Consider the following 22,310-nt stretch of genomic DNA (forward strand, 5'->3'; position numbering starts at 1 on the left):
GTGACAGAGACACTGAATCTGGTCACTAAAGATACCAGCAGACAGAAAAGGCCTGAAACAGACGTGTTGCAATTATCAGTTAGTGGGCATTAATATAAAAAAGTCAATAAATGACATGAAAACACATTTATTGGTAACCATTTTACAATGACACAGTCTGTGGCTAGTTGACTTAACAACTTAAGCACCAACAATTTTGTCACAGTAGTTGGTGGTCCTCAAATCTGGTCAAAACGGCAAGAAAAAGTACAACACAGAGAGAAGATCTTCAGATTTAAGTCCAATTTTCCCTTTGGAGTATGCATACAATCCAGCAAGTGTTCGGCCTATGCTTGGAGCTTGTGTTCAATAAAACTCTTTTCAAAAAATGGAACCAAAACCGCTACAGACATGGTACAAAAATCGAAATTATTCTCCAACAGCTGCTGTAACAAAAGGAACAACAAAAAAAACAAGATCATAGGGAGAATCAAAAGGCCCGTCTCCACACAACAGGGAATGTTTCTCTGGATTTTCGCACTTTACCAATCAACGGTTGGTTAGCGTTGTCAGCAAACCAAATGAAAACCAAATGTCAGCTGCTAGCCAGAAAACCCATTGATATGTCAGTGTGAAAACGTTCCCTCTCTTTGGAGACGTGGGTGTGGTTGACTTAATGTATTTTTTCTTCCAAACTAAAGTGACAACCATCTGTTAAATACAAAACCTGCTATGAAATATATGGCATAAAACAGTGTCTTCAGTGCCTTAATAATAAATATAATGCACATTTTCAAGCAGCAGCAGCCTACTTAGGAACTTGATGAACAGGGAAAGGTGAATAATGCACTTCAGGTAATAGTTTTGTCCCAAAGTGGCATTTTAAATAAACATGCCAGCCTGAAAAAAACTCAATTATTTAAAATTCTATCACATTTAAAAGCACTTCCACCAAAGTTATTGCGATTTTTATACAATAGTATTTGATATCAGATCTGAGTGCATATTTTAAAAGCTCTGTTTTGTGTGTTGGTGTTTTGCAAAGTAAATAACTATGTAGAGGTTTATGGAATTCCACCATCATTAATGTTATACACCTGCATTCTTCTTACTGTGAAATGTTTTCCTACTGTGAAATGTTAGAAAGGCCTATTGCGCTTGACTGACTGTTGATCTCTAAAATCTTCTGGGAGCCAGCACTACGACACATTTCCCACTCTCGAGCTCTAGTATGTGTAGCCTATTTGATGGAGTTTCTCTGGGAATTCAACTGAGCTTTCTGCATTTATGGGTAATAGAGAGAGCAAGAAAAGAGACAAGTTTCACCCTTGGAGCTACGTTAGGACTTGCATAGCAAAAATTGCTCATACTGTAGCTCCTTCTTGACTTCTTGACTTCTTGACTCAAAAACTAAAACAATTGAGTTTATAACATTTTGGAAGCATTAAAAAGGCCTGCAGATAACAGAAGCTGCTTATAATCCTGAACTGATTTCTCAATTTTTAAATCTTATACGAGTTTCTTAATAGTAATGCAACAAATCAAAGCATTCACATTGATCGATCGAACCTGGCTTAATTTGACTAATCACAACACAAAACCCTCCACAGCTGTAGCCATACATATCAAATATGTTAATGTTTTATGTGTTATGTTAATCAGAAACAAGAACCGATAACATTTCTAGTTCTCATGCCCTTTAATACTTCTTGTTTTGTAAGGCTGTGGTCCTTTCCGCCACGTAATACCCTGTTCTTGTAAATGCTTCTAATAACATTTTAAAGCAATCCATTTAGAAGTCCGGTGTAACAAATAGATCCTTTTTTATAGCACATTTTTTCTTACTGTTCACATTTTCCTTTGGGTGGTCAGGGGAAAAACTTGACTGGGCTGAAGAAAAAAAAAAAACCCTGGTACCCTGAGTGTGGTTTAAGTGGGTCGCCTCAGAGTTTAACAGGCGAGGGGAAACCCTGAGATGAATCCAAGCGTGCAGACTTGAAGTCAGACAGACGTAGTATAGTGGAGGAAGTCAATGATGTACTTAACTCTCCTCAAAGGCAGGAAGACGAGGGTGAGCAAGACAGATGGGGGGGGAGGGGGGGGAAAAGGTGAAAAGATGGATAGAGAGAGAAGCGAGAGGGAGGCTTTGGAAGTCAATAATGTGCTTAACCTTACTCTGCAGACTCCTTGTGTCCCTGTTATTGTAAGGAAGGGAAGATAGGATGGGGGGACGTAAAGGAGAAAGTGGAAACGAGTAAGATGGAAGGACTTGGGAATGGAAATAGTCAGAGGCAGCAGAGAAGCGCTGTGTTTTTCTGTCAGCATAAATGTCAGAGTAGTTAAGTGTGTGCAGGGCAGGCGGGGGGGCCGGGATACAGGAAGAGCCCCGTATAAGAGGGAATAGCCAAGTTTTATAGCCACATAAATCTCTGTTCCCCACACTGGAGGTTGTAACCCACCTCCTCCTCTTTTGGCCTTCCTTCCTCGGTGTAACGGTTCGCTAAAACCTCCTTTTGACTGCTTGACTCTGTCTGCCGCTCTCTTTTGCTTCATTTCTCTCTCTTTCAGACTCTATTGACCCATGCCCTCCTTTTCCCCTCTAAGTGCCACTTTATATATTCTTCCATTGACCCTCATGCAACCAGGGCAAGCCTATAAAAACATTTCTTGAGGCTGTTTTTTTTTTTGCCTCATTGATATATTTTCCCTTTTTCCCACTTAAAACCTTTGTCTAAGTCTGAATATTTTTTAAAACAAGAGACTTTTTTAGTACATCTCTGCAAAACAGATCATTTTAAGTGGTGCTTTTTTAAATCAATCAACAAATCAATGTTACGAGTGTGGAAAACACCACTAGTCATAACATGTGAATTGAATTCTAATGGCATTCTCTTTGCAAAAATGTACAAAAACTGTAAATATCTGTCCCCTCTGTGTTAAGGGATTCGGAAAGTTTCATGAAAAAATATCCTCTCTTTTTGTTCTCCTCCACAGATATTAAAACCTGTCAGTCTTTGTATATATATCTGAGACCTATACACCTGTACCTGTACCTGTACCTATACCTTTACGCCTGTTGAATGTAGTGTTGATGTTTTTGTAACAACTTCTGCTTTGTTCTAAAAAGGTTATGTTTACATTCAGTGTTACTCACCAAAACACATTGTGTGTATCCTTGAGATCTAACCAACTTGTTGTTGAATGCATTTAGTATCCTGCCCTGCCTTCTGCTAATGCACACCTCGTTCCAGAGATACAAGAAAGCACATTGTTATTGCAGATAAAATTTTGAAATATTCTGTCATTGTAGTTTGTGGATGAATTGTAGTTGAAAAGTTAATTCTGTAGTCATCTGGCTGAATTCAATGTGTTTGTTAAATAGAGATGTTCTTATCACAATATGAAGGTGGCTTTTGAATTTCCTTATTCACAGAAAACAAGGTTCTTGTCTTCTGCTGCAACACTTCAAAGGGTGTCCTGTTAGAGCTGGTCAAGTATTTTTTCCTTTGTAACATAATGAAGAAAGAAGTACCTACAGTATGCACAAATGGGGACTTTATACCAGTTATACTCAGACCAATAGCTTCTAGTGAATACTGCAGGAGGAATTTACAGACCACATATACAAGGACTCCCACTGTATGTGCAGAAACAGAACAACTGTATCACTGTGACGAGGGTCCGAGGCGCTCATGTGTAAATGCAGATCAAGTCAGTTTACTCTGGCAGGCTGCCGGCTGGAGGCTCTGACAGATTGGTGCCATCAGCGCATTATTTCATTAACACTTGTGTTTTCATGGTGAACATCTTCTCACTCGTAATTTTTCTCTCTCTGTCCCTCTCTGTCTTGCCTCCCCCCCTCATCCCTCCCTCTCTGCCACCCTGACAGATGGAGAGCGAAAAGAAGAGGAGGAAATACTCCACGAGCAGCAACGACTCAGACACCACCGACAGTAAGTTGAAGAGAGAGAATCAGGGAAGAGGAGGTGTGTGTGTGTGTGTGTGTGTGTGTGTGTGTGTGTGTGTGTGTGTGTGTTAATGTTAGTTTCAGACCTTTTTTCAAGACAGATTATTGTGTGTGTAACCTGGAAGTGTCAAAAAGTGAGTGCCTGTGCTGCTGTTGTGCAGTCAGATGCTTTGTTTAAGTCAACTCCCTCAGGGTGTTTCTAGTATTCACTCCCCATATACATTTTTTTATTTCCGTCCATTTTCTACTCATTAACACTTTTTCCTTTTTAAAACATGTCTTCAATATAAATATGAATATGTAGCCCAAGCAGCTTTTATGCAAGATCAAGAACAACGGCTGCTTTTAAGAGAAAATAAATCTCTTAGGTTTTGAAAAGCCTTTGCCCTTGCAGGTGTAAAGACTGTGCAGGAGAGCCACAAGAAAGAAATAAGTGGTAAAAGAAAAATGAAGTAACCTTTATTCTATAGAAATCACATCAGACAAAGAGTGATAGGCACTTAAGAACGCCACTGAATCAGTTATTTAATATAAAGAAACAGAAACATACGCCTACATATGAGTAAGAGTAGATTCTTAGACAGTAGAACTAAGCAATAATCCTGAATTATATCTCTTTATTTGTAAAGGCAAATGATAAAGAGGAAAGAAATTATGATTTGTGTTTGTTAAACTGGATTTCCTCAGTAAAAACATCAGCTGCTTTTTCTCTTCAACTGGTCCTCCGGTGGTGTTGCACACAGTGAATGAAATGTTTCATATCATGCCCTTTTATTTTTCGAGTTTGATAACCTCAGTCAAATCCTAAAGCTGATTTGCGCCTCATTGCCTCTAAAAGCTGACTGCTTGATGGCTGCAGCTTTAGTAAATGATGCAGCTTTTACATTAAGAAATCGAATAAAACCTGCATCTCACATCTGGGAAAATGTGGCCTTTTCTACACTGAAAAATATACATTAGATTTAGGATTTGACACAGACTCAACACAACCCCTGAGACAGACTTTGTGTATAGAAAGGCATTGATGTTTAAACGTCTTTATATACATTGTACGAGACAGACAGTCGGCCATGAGAGAGAGATACAATGCTGCACGGTGACGGGAACATCTGGCCAGTCCAACATATTACAACTCTGGCAGCTTCTGCTGGAAAATCATTTTGATTGTAAACAGTCTTTGAACAGCGGGACAGTTCTACTCAAGCACACTTGGCTCTCACAGCTGTCAGAACAACAGGAACATTTTGGCATTAAAGACGGCCAGCGAAAATTAATATTGAATGTCATTCTTTTTGGCTATTAGCAGATCAAGATGAGTAATTCTTGGCATTTTGAAGTGTGCATTTTAAAATAACAGGTAAAAATAGTCGTTTGGCTAACATCTGACACTGTCATATCAGCCAAACAATCTGTTGAATCAAGAGAGGATCTTATTTTCACTTTTTTGTTGTCCTAAAAGCTTTTTCTAAACTGATTATTTTACTTCTTCTCCTAGGCTAACTTAGTTTATCCAGGGTAACATAACAAACCAAAATAAAGTGGCTTAATCTGACTTTTAAAACCTTTTTAATTAGATTTTTGGATTAACTATGAGTGTTTGTTCTATTGATGCACTCTTCTAGAGTCTCCCTCAGCTAGACGTATTAATTGACATACTGTATAGACAAGGTGTTCTCAGTTTTCTTTTGGCACATTTTTCTGTATTTCAGAATATAACATTTTCAACAGATTAAACAATTTATCTGTCAGAAACAGTCCAGGTAATTGCTTATGGAAGTTAAAAACATTCTTAACCCTCCTGTTGTCTTCGGGTCAAATCTGACCGATTTACTACTTTTTTTTTTAACATTCGAATGCATTAAGGCTTTATGATATCCTTCACAGTAGACATTTGAACATATAAAATTGCTGATCACCACTTTCATTGAATTTTGGATGATTTAGTCAACTTTGTAACATCCATGGTGTTCCCGTTCAAAAATGACCGCCATAAAGAAAAGGAATTAGTAACCATCCGGATCAGATAACACACACACACACACACACGCACGCACACACGCACGCACGCGCACACGCACGCGCGCGCGCACCTCCCTGGCACACGCAATACATGTTCAGTGTCTATTCTTTGTATATTTACTGCAGTTGTTCATGTATACCAGTAGTCTGATACAACATGTGCAGTTTGAAAGGGTGTTAAATGAAATTTGGTGATGATTAAGGGTTTTTGTGTTAATGTAATAGCAGTTCCAACAGGACCGGTCAAATTTGACCGCGAACACCAAAGTAAGGGGGGGAAACGAAGACAATAGGAGGGTTAAAATAACCTTTTCCTTATAAGACATATACTCATCAAGATTTACATCTGTAAATAGAGGAATACTGTGTAATTGAATGGTTTAAACTTATAAAAAAACAAACAGTTTAACTGTAGCCGGGGCGACCACATGGAAGTGACCTCGTGCAGGTTTAAGTGTTATGTGGTCACAGGTCTGCATGCACAAATGATTTTACAGCAGGTTTAACAGGCAGCCTTTTCAGACCTGACTGAGCCACCCTGTGCTGACGGCCGCACTCTTCGCTTTATAATTAGCTGTTAGCCGTTAGCTTCCCCTGGCCAGTGCAGCGTGGGCTCCAGCTGCATCTGCTGACTGGAGGTTATCAGGTTTCTAATTGAAGGATGCCCATGATAATTTTGCCTGCCATGCACCAAGCAGGGCTTTTAATTAACACACGGCCATGATGGTAACCTCCCACTGCGCTGCGGCCAGCTCCGTTATCTGGCCACACAGTGATGATGAGGTGCAGCTGTCTCGTGGGGCATGTAGATCACACACACACGCACGCACGCGCGCGCGCGCAAGCAAGCTGGGAGGTTGTAGTCCAAGCCAGTCTCACAAAAAATAGCTACATAGTTTCACAAATACGCCTCTTAAATTGTGAAATGGCTTCCCTCCACTTTCATTTCTAATGTCCATGTGACATGAATGGAGGATCAGTTTGTAAATAATGTGATTAAACCCAAACATGGCTGTCAATTCACTCCATATTTCCTGTCATGCTGTGGGAGTTAAAGTGTGTTTTTGTGTGAGTATATGAAACTGTGCAACTGAGAGTTTGAGACATTAAATCAATGCATGCAACATGTGTGTGATGGTGGGAGAAACTGGGACTATAAGCACGCATATGTGATAAATACGGGGAAGTGTTAACATGTTTATGTACAGCACACTGTATGTGTTTAAGTGTGAGTTATGTATGTCTGTACTGTAGGTGTGTGTAGGGAGAGAGGCAGTCTGTAATTTTGTAGAAAAGTCTGACAGCAGTTCTGCCCTCTGTGCTGTTAGTTGTTTAGACGTCACAAGTAAAATTAGCACGGTGGCAGCACTGCTGTAGTGTCGAGGAAATATGTTGAGTGGGAGGCAGCACACAAACACACACGCATCCACACACATGCATACATAAATGAACACACACAGTCATGGTCACAATGTGCTATATTACACAGTATTGGAATATTTGAGTTTTCCATTATGCCTGTGTGATCACTGATGTAACTTGATTGCCAATGTGATGTAATATTTAATGACAGCCTCCTTTGCGGTGCACATTTAAAAATGAGCTTCTGGCTATCTGGTGCATGGTTATATAATTTAAAACATATATAGAAAAAAACAGCATCAATTAAATTACAAATAGACACTGTTCAAATATATGGCACCAGGAAACACATACAGGGCTGCTGATTGAAGCGGTGGGTGGGATATTGGCAGCAGAGTCAGTTAATTGCCATTAAGTTGTGTATTAATGAGGTTGTAAAGACCACAGTGGACTAACTGCTTAACAAGATGCTATTTATACTGTCATTACTTATTAAACCTCTTAATGGATCATCATCAGTCGGCTTCAATTAAAGAGCTCACTCAGTGGTAGTACTGCCATGGGCGTCAAAAAGTCACGGGCAAGGTCTTTTTGGCTGATTTCTTTTAGTGCTTCTCTGCATTGTTTGAACTGCCTCCATCAGATTCATCAAAGCCCTTGAATTCTATCACATTTTAAGAACACTTAAAAAACAATGAGCCGCTTTTTGCTCTTTATAAGTAATTCGCTGTTGGTTCATGATGGCTGATGTTACTGTGTTTTTATTGTATTTGTGTTGTAAAACCAATTTCTCCAATGGGACAATAAAGTGTCTTTGGATTGAATTTGAACGCACACTGTGAACATGAAATCTGATCCAGAGCCAGAGACCTGTTCTTCATTTCCCCCCCCACTTTAAATCATGATTCACACTCATGAATGCACATTCTTTACAAATCAAACACAGATTAAGTTTGTCTGATGTTCTGCTCCAGATGACTGAACACTGTTGTCTTTACAACTGGGTCCCAAGCTTCGCTCATTTGTCAACAAGAAAGATGTGCACGTTTTGGTTTTCAAAAAAAGACTTATTAAGTAAAATTGAAATAGACGTTTGCTGGTTCTTATTACACTGAGTATGCTCTTCCTTTTATTCTGTTTCTGCAGGTCAGATGACGTCGTGGTCGAGGTCATCCAAGAATACGGTCACCAGCAGCACATGGGTCCGCCTCCAGCACAAGAAACCATCAGAGGTAAGTTAGTGTGGCAGTTTGGTTCGATGACACGGGCATACATTGTACACAAAATGTGTTTAATGAAATGCAGCCTCTGTTTGGCCCACACAAGCTCACAGTTTTGCTCCACTTGACTTGCTGTCTGTTATTTGCTGTGGCTTTGCTGAATTGTCATAAATGGTCAGATTCCAGCGTAATGTCTGGTTGTTGGGTTTGCTGAACATTGGCATGATCTACAACTTTTATGACCCAGTAGCTAAACCCATAAATTCCTCTTCTGGCTTTTAAATTCCTGAAACATTTCCCAATTTCAAGTTTTCTTGTAAAGGCCTTAAAATGGCTTGGATTTAACCCTACACCTTTGCCTTATTTGGTATACATGTAGTTATATTATGACTATGCACATGTATCTGGTTGAAACTGAGACCTTCTAGTTAAACAACGTGTCAAGGTTAAATGTATGGAACCATGTCAGGATTCATTATTAGTTCTACAGCAAAACCAATCTCTTCTTGGGTAAAACTTTAAAAAAATTGCTCTGGAATATCGATATTTTCTCTTGAAATATAGCTAGGACATTACTCTTTTCCTCTGATAGCCCTTGTTTCTGAAAATATGGAAAGCTCTTCCCCACGACTAATCCTTTTTAGCTGTGATCCAACGCCATTGAGTTGACTTTAAACTTTGGAAAACCCTGATCCAGCAACTGCAGTCACTTCTTTACTGAAACAAACAGTTATGTCCAGATGAAATACAGTCATCTCCGCCAGCTAAATCAACCAGACGCATGGATGGCACAGATTGGTTGGCTAAAATACCATGTTGAAACATCCATATGCTCATGATGAATGATCCCAAGGACTCTCAAATGACCACCCTGAGGAAGAAACTGGCATAATCCAGTTGAAACATGGTGCAGTGAACCAGTTGTGGCGCAGCTTCGCCTGCCGCCATCACACATTCCTCCCACTCTGTCAGTGAAGTGGGTTCAAATTTGTTTGAGGGGAACTTGTCTCTTGAGTTTCACTTAAAAATAACAAAATACATCTAATCTTAAAAGTGGGCAGGGGAGATTTTTGAATAAAGGAGAAGAACCTTTGATGGCACCTCTCAATTTCCAAAGATGTTCAGTAGAGCACCTTAAACAATGATTTGTTTACAAAATGAATTAATACATTTTTTTAAAGGGTAATTTGCACTCCCCCCTGCTGTGACCTCTCCCCATTCTTCCTCCAAAAAAGGCAAATGTGTCTAAAGTTTAATAGTATAACATTTTAAAAAGGAGAATGAATAGAGCTAAATGGCATGCATAGCCCTGAACCACCCCGAAGCACAAGTCATCAGCAGAGTATCTGTCATGTCTGTTCATTTGAAGCTTCCTCCCCCTCAGCTCCATCCAGTTAACCACAGGCTGTTGGAAGGTCCTGTCAGCAATCAGTCTCTCAGTAATTACTACTGTAGCTCCCCGCTCTGACCCGGGCCTCGGATGAAGAGCTGGGGGCCACGTTCCCTTTCATACCACGGCCTCGTCGCCTTGCTCCAGGGCACACTGCTATAAAAAGGAAGGTGTTTTGCAGCGAGTGACAGGAAAAGGTTGAATAAAGAAAAAGAGGTGGTTGACGTCTGACAAAGGTTCGGTTTCTTTTCTACGCACATGTCAGAAAAGCTTAACTTGTTGAATGTGAAAAGTGTGTTGTCTTGTTGCTGCTGGAGAGAGTATATCATTCGCGCCTCCTTGTTTTAAGCTACTTGCACTTCTTTTGTACTCTCATACTTGATAACATTTTATTTTGACCATGTTGTCAATGAATTTGAATTCAAGAATATTGCTTTTAGGGTTTTTTAAGTTTGAAATTTAATTCAGTGAATGGTCTGTAATTCCAGAACATCATGTAATTGCAATGCATTGGATCGAGACTACAAACACATGCAGCAGACGCAGCACTCTTAGGAAGATTTAGACACTTGCTTAAAATATTATTGCTTATGTAATTCTGCCAAAAATATATATTAAAGCAACTATTCATGTTCTTCAGCTGAAGTGATACACTTTTCAAGAACAACCATCCCTTCAGCCAGAAGGTGTTGGTAAGGGCTATCAGTGTCCTGAGGCAGTAGCAACAGCCTGTTGTATGTTTAACAGGTCAAAGGTCATGACCCTGATTGAATGACGTGTCTCTCCTTACTAACAATACTTAAGCTAAAGCAAACATTGGAGGTTGCTATTTTTGGCTCTGTTATGCAATTTACTATTCTTCTGTTCATGTCTGTTACTCCTGATTATGTTCACCTGGTGCCCTCTCCTCCCCCCCTGTGCCACTTTCATAGTTTCACTGTGTTAAAGAAGAGAGAGTTTCAGAATGTCTTGAAGGAGTGAGAGTGCTGAAGACTGTTTTACTTTTGACCTGACTCACTAAAAGAATAAGGATAGTCTTTGTATCTGAACAGTGGGTCAATCAGGCTAAAATAGATCAGAGAAACAATTAACAGTACTAAACGTCCATTTACATGTGTCAATTTGGTGTAAAACTAATTAACAAGCAAGTAGAAGTCCAATTTTCAAGTGCCAAAAAAGTCTGTAAATGGATGGTACGAATCGATATTTTGTCACAGCAATATTTAAGGACTGGGTTGCAGCATTTAATTAATCCATTATGTTCAATAACAAACTGGTTTATATTCAAGTACATGGCATATTTTGTTTTCTTTGGCATTTTACATAAATGTCAATTTGAATTTGTGAGTTTGCATACTTTCCGTGTCTACGAATCAAATTTGATGTTGGATGTGGGAGCCAGACATATCCAAATCTAAATCACTTTTGAAATGATCAACGAAAACTAAAAGCACGTTTTTAAAAAAAGGGTGGTAATCTAAGGGAGTCAAATATACTAATCAGTGCATCCCTACTGGGAAGAAGATTGAACAGTGGCTCACAATGCAGACATGTTTATGGAATGATACTCACCCTGGTTGAGGGAGGTGTGGCGAATGGTAAACACTACGGGCTTGTAATGACAACTTTGCTCTTTTCTAAAAACGATCCGTCTCTATTTGCGCCTTAGCGAGTCTTTCACTCCAGCTTTGACTTTTCTTAGAAGTGGTTTAGAGAGCTTTACTTGGGGGAAGGAGGACACAGTCAAATGCTACATTCAGTAACGCTGTTTTTATCTCACTTAAAATGAGGGCAGCTATTGAAGATTTGGAACCTTTTTGTAGACTAACAGGAAGTCGTTATGACTTACAGGACATAGACAGACGCCACATATTTGTTCTTGTGGTTAATGGTTAGGGGAAGCATTTGAGCACAAGAGTGTTTGTGCTTTCATGCACGTAGATAACAAAAACCTAATTTAATGTCCTGTAATGTAATATAGGTGTGGACTGACGGCTTCGGGCCTTGCACATGTGGTTTTATTTTGAAAAGTGTTTCCCTTTCTCCATGTCTGTTACTCCTGATTATGTTCACCTGGTGCCCTGTGTTGTCTCCTCCCCCCCCACCTGTGTCTAATTGCTGATTAGTGTGTGGGTATTTAGGCTCTGTTTCCCTGTCTGCGTTGGCTGCTAGTGCGTGTGAGATCCTTATGGTGGCTGGTGACTGTGTTCATGTGGGCAGCAGATTGAGGCTGTGTCATATGTTTATGATGTAATAAATGCCCACACCGGGTTGTATTTTGGACGTTCTGCCTCTGCCTCCTTGCTTGGTCTGGGCCGCTCAACGGTCAGCTTCACATGGTGGTATGAAACTGAGTCAGCAATCAGACTGTTTCTGAAGAAGCACTCGACTTCATCCCTTCTGACAAAAGCAGAGCTCCCCCTTCTTCAGAGAAATCCCCCTGCTCTCACTCAGGGGATTGTGTGACACTTGTCACACACATTTATTAGAGGATACAAAATGTCAAGACAGGAACATTAATTCACAAACTCTGCACACGCTGGGGGTTTCTTCAAGGATTGTGGTATTGAAATGTTGTACCACATACTCGGAAAAGGGGGTTGTATGTATTCAAATGACTTGCTTTCTGTTTTTCATTTCTTTTTTCGGTTACTTTTTGTTTCTCTGAAGATCTGTCATTCTTTTAGACATAGAACACATACAGACACTTGCACTTTGGTCTGAACAACCACACTTAAATATCCATACAGTATGTCTCCAAATCAGGTGAAAAGCATATTTAATGAGCTTTAAATAACGTATCAATGAGATAATTATCATAAATTGTGCAAAATGGGGCATGGGTGAATCATTTTGTGAGAGTTACTCTCACAAACACAAAATCGTTATGCACTCTGCAAATTACTTTGTTGCAACTTTTCAAAACGCTTTGAAATGTAAAAACTGTTACCATTTAAAAGGGAGTCTAAGAACTCATATTCACAACCAGGAAGAGGGGTGGGTAGGTAGGTGTGAGGCTAGCAAAGGCACCTAACTTCCTTTTTATAATCTATTTTTCTACAATTGAAATGGGCCTTTTCAGTTGCTGTCTTTTTACATTACATTACATTACGTGTCACTTGTTAGCTTTTATCCAAAGCGGGGTTTGAACCTGTGACCCCCTGATCCGAACACCTACACACAACCCACTGCGCCACTCGCCACTCCCTCCCGCTTTCCTAGATAATAATGTAGCATACATCATACTTGTTACTAGGCTTGTTGTTCTCCTTATTAATGTCTTAAGGGTGTTTTCATAAAGTCCAATAGTTGCTTTGTTTATAACTGAAGAAAAAGCTTTAGAGGCTAATATGCTAAGCTAAATATTACTTAAGCAGACTTTAGTGTTAGTGCCAATATTTTTAACAGGCTGTTGTGCAGTGCACCATGGGAGGAAGGAAGTGGTAATGATGGGGTTGCCAAAAAGTATGATAGCAGAGCAGGTGTGAAACTCTCTCCAAATTGCTATTGTTTTTATGTGCTCGGTGCATATTTACTGTACATGCAAGTCAAGTGTGCATGCGGTTTGTTTAGCAAATGTACCCATAACAATCTGATAGTGACAATGTGAAGGGAGGGGGGTGGCTGCAGCAGTTGAGGGGGGGAGGGGGTGGCTGCAGCAGTTGAAGTAAACAAGAACAAAGATGATGAATTAAATTCAACTAGGAATGCATGTAGTATTATTGTTTAGTAGGTCATATATGTATCTGTATTACTGATGTTCTTCCCATTCAGCTTTGGCTAAGTCAAGTGTGGCTTTAATTGTCTGTGGCAGGGGCGTTTCCTGGACCTGGAAACATTAGGGGCTTAGCCCACAATGGTGGCGCCAGAGATTTTCTTTTGGGGGTGCATTGGGGTAGCTTGACATTTCATAGAGGATGCTCAAACATGTAGGGTTTCCCATTAAGGTACCGGGCGCTACAGTGGGGGGTGGACCTAACCTCCTAGGGGGGTCCAGGGGCATGCTCCCCCGAAGATTTTGTTAAAAGCATCAATCTGGTGCACTTTGAGAGCAAAATTAAGAGATCTATGGATACATCTCTCAACACCCATATGAAACAGAACTGTAAACAGATTTACTTTTTCTTTATGCATATTTTACAAATCACTCTCCTTTTAAACTGTATTCTTGTTTTACTGTCACATAGTAGTATTTCATAACTGTTTTTCATTTATTCTCTTCTTTTTTTTGACGATCATATGAAGGTGTGCCTTGGAAAATAATCTTTTACTTAATAATTGCATTCACTGAACACTGGAAATTACAATCCTGCCGTCCTCTCTAGTGTCATGATGGGGTTCAGGTTAAAGCACGGTTAATGTATTATATTCAGGGGTGCACATCACTTTTTTAGTGAGTTGCTCAGGTGAGTACCAGGAGACAGCGTTTGGTACTCACCCCACACGAAGCGTTGTCCTCCTCAGTGTCTCCTTCACTGTCCTCTATTTACACTTCTTGCATGATAGATGATGAAGATGATGAAGATTCACCTCCCTGTCTCTTTTTAAGCCTCCGATTTGCTTTCTCCAAAACGTGTTGCCAAAACTGTGAAGTCCTTGCATTTCCTGAGGCCAAGTTGAAGGATCAAATACTAAGAAATGATCACATGACTTGAAGTCATATCTGATTTCAGATGTGGGAACTTACTAAGTAAACGTATTCAAGTACTTTACTTAAGCACAGTTTTGAGATATTTGTACTTGACTTTGATCTACTTTGTAAAACGAGCTGCATCTTTACCAGCTTTGATAACGCTTTAATGATCAATCATTATAAAACATATCATGTATATTATTCTGAAATGGACCAATCTGCAAAATGACTACTTTTACTTTTGGTACTTTAACTACCGGTATATTATGATGACATTCTAATTTTAGTTTAGTAACATTTTGAATGCAGGACTTTTACTGTAACAGAGTATTCCTACACAAGATCTGACCACTTCCACCTCTGTCTGATTTCAAACTCTTCCATTAACACCCCAAGTAAGCTTGCAACTGTGTGTTTCACTTCACTTTGGTGTAAATAAAACTGCAGTAGCTTGACCACAGAGCGTGAACATTGTGATCAGCTGATTTTGCGCAGTTCTCCAGTGTGTGCGCGGGGCACAGAATGTGCGCGGGGCACAGAATGTGCACAGGGGAGTCTCCCACTGCAGCCAGTTGGAGGAGTTTTTGCACAATTCTGTTGTTCATACCCTGTCTGTGTACACGGCGACCAACTCTGTCGTCCAGTGATCTAAGCCTCTGCCTCCTGTAAAGCTTCACAGGTCCGTCGGTTATGTCCTGCGCGGCTCGGCCAGCATCCAGTTCAATCAGTCATAGAAAGTCCAAAGATTTTTTGCAGGGACCGAAACGGCAACGTAGCTGCTTAATGTTTTTGAGTTTTTTGACATGTCTAGTAGTTTACTCCATTGAGTGTTGACAAGAAACACGTGTAGACGAAATATGTGTTTTGTTTTGAGGTACGCAAAGGCGCGTAGTGACTCAAGTGACGTTACGCAATTCAGATTTTTGCCGTGCTAAAGCCCCGAATGCCCAGGTAAGGCGACGCCACTGGTGTGTGGTAAGATTACGTTTTTTTATTATTTTTTTTTTAGAAAGGATGACACAAAGGAACCAGCCAGTTGTAACTAACTTGCAGAGATCAGAAATGATCTGTGTTAGTTAATTAGTAGCACATTATGGGGGTAAAACAAGCCTTGATACAACATGGGGGCCTGTGTTGAATGTATTTCATTCAAAACAAAAGCCAAGTGATGGAAAACACAGCATGTTTGCTAAATATAAATACATTTCAATAATTTATCAATCGAATTAGGACTTCGGAAAATGTCCTCTGGGTATTGACAAACTCTGTCAACCATTCTCAGATCTTTTTAAACACCTCGCAAGTTAAACACATTGTTCTCAAACAGCTGTATACTCATCCAGATGTGCAGATGTTAGAGGTAAATGACTTAAAAAGGTGCTAGACTTAATAGTGTAATGTGCCTGAGCCTTACATACATAATGTGTACTAATCCACTGGAGTACTGTTGGACTATCACGTCTATTAATGGATAAGTAATCATGTGTAAAGAAAAGCGTGTTTGTGTTTCTGTGTGTGTGTGTGTGTGTGTGTTGTGTGTGTGTGTGTGTGTTGTGTATTGGTGTATCCTAACAGGCTAGCAGCTGCTGTAGCTCATTAGGGTCTGGTAAAAACAGCTGTGAAACTCCATGGCAACCATATGCAAACAGCTACAGTAATGCACAGAGTTGGTGTTTCAGTTTTTCTATCACCCCTGTCCCAGGCTCAGTGAGTGGATGAAGGTGGAGAGGTTTGCATGCCGACACACACACCAGGCAGCAGATGAGTGCAGATGAACACACACACACACACACACACACACACACACACACACACACACACACACACACACACACACACACACACACACACACACACACACACACACACACACACACAGGGCCAACATAGCCTGCAGCCGTTGTATTAAGCTGTCAGTATTGCTCCTGTTGCCCACCTAACTGGAATAAAATAAATACAACAACCAAATCATGTTGTTTATGAAGTAAGGACTTTGAAAGATGCTCAGCTTGACAGTGTGTGGTGGAAATAGTTGCAATAATGGATGTAAAGATTTGGAAGGATGTGGGAAAAGCACATCAGAGGACTGCATATCGTAACACCCGCTCTGCTATTTAAATCTAAAGAATGATAAATGAAGATGGCCAGCAAGGCTTTAGAAAGTGAATTAAGATGGAAACAGTGTAATGGATGAGGTAAAAAGCAAGTTTGATAAAGGTCAAAGTAAAATAATTCAGCATAAAAAAGGAGTGCATCAGTAAGGATGAAGTGTGACCAGCAGATAAAGATGCTGCAAAAATCCTCAAACTGATAAATTACTTGTACAAAAACATCTGTTTTCAGTTTTTTTCTAAATATCTATTTTTTGAATGAACTGCTCTTCAAAGTGGTTGTACTGAAGTTGTACCTGCGGCTTGGTACCCGAGCTGTTTGTGTCATCATTATCGCTTTCCTGTGCTTGGCGCCACACTACTAATTGATGCTCAGCTAAATCTGCATTACTTCTGCTGCCTTAAACACACACGCACGCACACACACGCACGCACGCACGCACGCACAAACACACACACACACACACAGACAGACGCACGCACGCACACGCACTAACACAACATTTTCAAGGACAGTGGGTTAACAAGAAGCAGGGAAACTTTGTGCAAATAAGTCTTAGATGAAAGTTTACAATATTTTTTTGGATATAATTAGTTTCACATTGAAACATTGGTTCTCACTTTTTGCTTTAATCATGTTTATGCCACAATGAGGATTGCAAGGCGTCAGTAGCTGACAAGAAGACAAAATAAACACTCCAGTTTTCAAACTCATGTTGTTGATAGCTTGACACGGCTAGGGTAACATTTTTCACTTTAAAACTGGCTGGTAAAAAAACATGTAACTTTGAATGCTACCTTCTATACCAGGGGTCAGCAACCTTTACTATCAAAAGAGCCATTTTGGCCCCTCGCCCACGAAATAAAATGTATCTGGAGCCGCAAAACCTATTTTACCCTTACAATGAAGATAAAACAGTGTATAACGTTTTATATATAGTTATACTATATATACACAGAGGGATTGGAATGTATTCAAAAGCTTATTTCTAGTATATAATGTATCTAGTTCGTTTTTATTCTTTTTCATTTCCAATTTTTTTGGTCACCCACTGTAAAATAACTATAGTTTGATGCATTTATGAAATAATAAAACAACACAAAGAAAATTGTAGACATTGTATTGCTTTTTGACAGGGTTTGATGTTTATCCCTCAGCATTAAAGAGAAGAGGCATGGTAGCATGAGTCCAGCAGAAAATTCATGTTTTGTCTCATTTATGTAATACATAATGATCATGCATGTTTTCTGGGTTTTATCGAGTAGTTATTGTAAGGGGACTGAATCACTAAGTGCAGTAGAAGCAGAGGAGAATGATCGGTATACAAAAAGTGTACTGTCGTTGAAACTAATACGACTCTGTGAACAGTCAGAGCATCACAGATTGAAGATATATTACTGCAATAGTGTCTGACCGTGGATTTCTCCTTCTGGAAGGAACAAAATGATCTTTTGGTAAGTGTTGCTTAAAATGAACCTCTTAGCGTTAGAGTGGGCGCTAATATGAGAACAGCTGTGAAGGTCTGTGTTATTATAAGACTCCAATCCACATGTCATAGGGTTTATTTTGGCCTTGCCTGACAGGTGGAGCTTAGTCTATCAGAGCCATTTAGAAAAGGCACACAAAACTATATAAAAACGGACAAAATAATATTCAGTTTTACTGAAACCTGGCACTCCGTGTAGGGTAAAGCTTGTTTCGACTTTGGATCCTCTTTCTCTGGTCTGTTTGGTCTGATGTTTGTTTGTGAAAGCTGCACCTGCCGAGCTTCAGAACAAACAGCTACTTGGCTGGTTTCTTTTTCTTTATCAACTTCTTTATTCCCCATTAGTACATTTGCTGCTAAAAAAGAGTGACAACAGACTCCAGTGGCAGTGGAGGCAGACATGCAAAGCAGCATTAATCATGTATTTGTTTTGGTTGTTTTTGAGCCACACATCTTTAAAACTAGGTCACGTCTCCCACCCCCCCCCCCCCCCCCCTCCCCGCATGCATGCCATTTTACCAGATCGTCTGCCTGAGCCCGCCATACGAAGATTGATATTTGCATCGGACTCTGTGGGGGGAAATTGGCTTCTTGCTCCTGCCTCTCTTAAGCCTCCTTCACTCTCTCTTTGTCAGCGACCCAGTTTTTTTAACCTTTATTTATTTAGGTAAGATTTTCTGAGCTTGTTTGCTGTCTCTCACTCTTCCCCTCTTGCTTCATATTCATGATTTTACACACTTTCACACCTGGGAGCTGCAGAGTACAAGCCCTCCACTGAGCCCATCCATTCCAGGTTTCAGGGCAACATGCCTTTTTCAAGCCAGCTGTTGTGTAAAAAGCCTACATTTTATATTGAATATTTCTCCTGTTAAGCCTTTTATAACAACTTATTAATATGAATTAGCTATATGAGCAATGTTTGGCTAAATATTCATGCTTTTCCATAATTAAGCATCGAAGTACAATTACAGCCTTTGACATGTGGCCATTAAGTAACTCCAGTGAAGCAATTTGGAGGTTAAATGCCTTGCCCAAGGACAAATCCAGGAAGAAGAGCTTTCCCCTTACTAGACTGCGGTCCAAGACGCCTTTGGCTTACAATCCAGCTTACTTAACCTCTAAGCCACTGCAGTTCTGAATATGAATATCTACATTTGTGGACAAGCTGCATGGGTAATCATCTCTGCCTTTTTTTTTTTGTGAAGTATTCCTCTGTCTCAGACTCATTTCTTTGAATTCATGATTGTGAACATGAACGGAGGGCAGGGTTTAAGCTTGCTAGAGGCCAAAAATCACATCTGTTCAAACGGCGGAGCACAGTCATTCAAATCCTTATTGAAGCAGGAACAAAGCTTAATTGCATGACCTTTGAGTGAAGCCTTGGCAATCAGCCTGCCCTTGGCGTGGGGGGGGAGGCGTCGTCGCTCCACGCGTCATTCAGGCCATGGGCTGGTGATGAGGAGCCGGCATTCAGAGAAATCTCAAAAGGACTTGTTCACTGTCTCGTCTCACGCTAATGAGGGGCATAAATTGTAGGCAGAGTGCCTTTTCAGAGCTCTGCAGTACCAAGTTGGGCTAATAGCTACGGATGTGACATTTCAGATCCAAGACGTGAGAGGGGACTATAGAAAGAGCAGGAGGAAATCCTTTTCACATTGCTATCAAATCCTTTATGTGTTAAGCGAGAAGCGTCAAGGCTGTTGACGTGAGTGATTCACTTTAGAGCGATAATGTTTCTGCATAATAACTGTGACTTCACTGTTGCTTTTACGCCTCTTTCTCACTCGGGGCAGGTGTGTAGAGAGTTCACTGAAAGCTTTCTCCAGGCCTGAGCCCTTTGCTCTGCATGGGGCCCGTTCTGCAGCTTTTATAAAGAGAAATCTGCCATCTGAAAACCGTCTGACTCCATAAAAGGTGATAAAGAGAGAAAAAAGACTTGTATACTTGACTTCAGGGCTCAGCTGTGTAAATCACAGGTTTGCTTTGTGTGTGCTGCATTGTCTTATTTGATATACTGTATCTGTGATGTTCCTTTTCGACATTATTAAGTTCCAAGCTTTATAATAGAAACATTTATTGTCTTTTCAAACTCCATTGTTCACAATTTCATTTAAAACATATTGTGGTTTCATCAAGTCGTTTTTTCCTGGAAAATAAATATTTTAACAGCCAATGTGGAAGCTTTCATAAACTGCTAAAATGTTGAACCGCTATTGCAATATTTCAATATCGGGGGAGTAGCATGTTGTAAAAATATGTTATATATATTTACCTTTTATATTTGTACTTTATCTCCCTCCACCTCATGCGCTGTTTAACTACTCTCTGTTCTTCATCTGTTCTTTTCCTCCTTCTCTCGTCTTGACCCCAAGTGTTCTGTTTTCCCCTTGGACTTCATCCTGCTTCTCTCCTCTCTGTCCAGCTCGGTAAACGCAGAGATAAATAGCAGACCGGTGGCCATTTTTCAGCGGTCTATTTGCCCGTGATAGAGAACCAACTTGGGAAACGTTGCTGTTTCAGTACAAATACAAATATTAAGAGGATGGTTGAGAGCCGTGAATTGTTACAGTCAAATCGAGGGTCCTTTTTGTCTTTTGTGCACCAGTCAATCTTCAAATTGGAGTTAAATCACAGGTTAAATGTTCTTTAGAGCATCTTGAGCATTTTTCTCTTCCATGATCGTGATGTTCCGTTAAATGTCTGTTTCCTTGTATCTTATCTTAAATATTTGTCCTTGTTGATGTTATCGTATTGTATCGGAATCATATCAGTATCATATGTAATGAGGAGATTCAGAAGCCTCTTTAATGTCAGCAAATATTTTGTATTTGTTTGTTGATCACTGTGGAAATATTATTATTTTCATCCTTAAATACAAAAATAGCCTCTGGTGGATGGAAAAACCTTTTAAACATATGGATTTCAGCTTAGTTACATTGATTTGTATTTATATTGTTTTGTTATCAATTAGGGATGTCCCGATCACCTTTTTTTGCTCCCGATCCGATTCCGATCATTTGATTTTGACAATCTGCTGATACCGATTTCCCCCGATCCGATCTTTATGCAATGCATTAAGAGAAAAAAAAGGTAACAGATAACGGCTGGTCATCCAACGCGATGAATTCAGCTATCTTGGCTGTTATTTTTTTGGCCTTTTCACTGTTCTGGGGCAGTTTCTCTTTCCTTTTAAAAGTCTCTGAAAGTGTCGGTTGTTTCAGTGCGGTTACCTGATTGGCCGCTGTGTACTCGTCGTGTTGTTGTTGGTATTTAGAGAGTTTAGACCGTTGTCTCACCGTCCCGCGTCACAATTATCATCGTCAATTCGATTGCTCTCCGATGCAAGTCGACCACTGAGCCCATCACGCCCTGCTCTGAACGTCCTCAAAACCTTCATAATATTTTAACTTTTTCGCTTCCGTTACTTGTCGGTCTACGTTACAAACCGTTCGCCTCAAGGCGCCACCTTTCTTGTCAGCGATGCAAGTTGGTGCTGGTTGATTATGCGGTNTGAACATGGTCATTTTTGTTTTGTAACATTAAATAAAATAATAAAAATATTTTATAAAAAAAAAAAAAAAAAAAAAGATTCTCGATCCCCGATTTTTTTCCTCCCGATTCCGATGTTTTGAAAATCACGTGATCGGGGATCGGAGCCGATAGGATTGGGACATCTCTATTATCAATGTATTGGGATTGGGTAAAGCCAGAGCTGTGGAAAGGTGTGCAAGTAAAAGCTTGGTGTTGCTTGCTGTTCTGAAATCATTTTATTTTGTTCATCCTTTTGCATGAGAGAGGTCAATTTTTCCTTCAGCTCCATTAATACAATGCATTCGAGGTACATCACACTGGATGGGTTGTGCATTTTTTATTTGTTATTCTTAAATAAAGGCCATAATTGGTTAAATTCATAACAGAGTGTATGTATGCAGATACCAGATTCCTGTCTTGATGCATGTTAGTGTTTTATACTTTGCTGAAATCACTGAGTCACTGCTCTGTTCTCTCTGTCACTCTCTCGTCAACCCCTTTCCCTCCTTCTCTGTCCTTTTCTCACTCTTAATCACCCACTCAAAACTCACACACACACACACACACACACACACACACACACACACACACACACACACACACACACACAC

At 40.0% G+C, this 22,310-nt stretch overlaps 1 protein-coding gene across 1 annotated transcript in view; it reads left to right on the forward strand.

Moving 5' to 3' along the window:
- LOC104948511 (protein Jade-2-like) overlaps positions 1 to 22,310 on the forward strand; it is a gene marked incomplete at its 3' end in the record, with an annotated part of 98,377 nt that overhangs the window by 18,895 nt on the left and 57,172 nt on the right. Inside the window, exons 2-3 of the mRNA XM_010774715.1 lie at positions 3,869 to 3,932; positions 8,474 to 8,559. Coding sequence (XP_010773017.1) covers positions 3,869 to 3,932; positions 8,474 to 8,559 — 150 coding nt within the window. The remainder of the gene's footprint in view (positions 1 to 3,868; positions 3,933 to 8,473; positions 8,560 to 22,310) is intronic.

The sequence above is a fragment of the Notothenia coriiceps genome, unplaced genomic scaffold (assembly GCF_000735185.1).
Source record: "Notothenia coriiceps isolate Sejong01 unplaced genomic scaffold, NC01 NC01_scaffold00014467, whole genome shotgun sequence".
NCBI classification, from domain to species: Eukaryota; Metazoa; Chordata; class Actinopteri; order Perciformes; family Nototheniidae; genus Notothenia; species Notothenia coriiceps.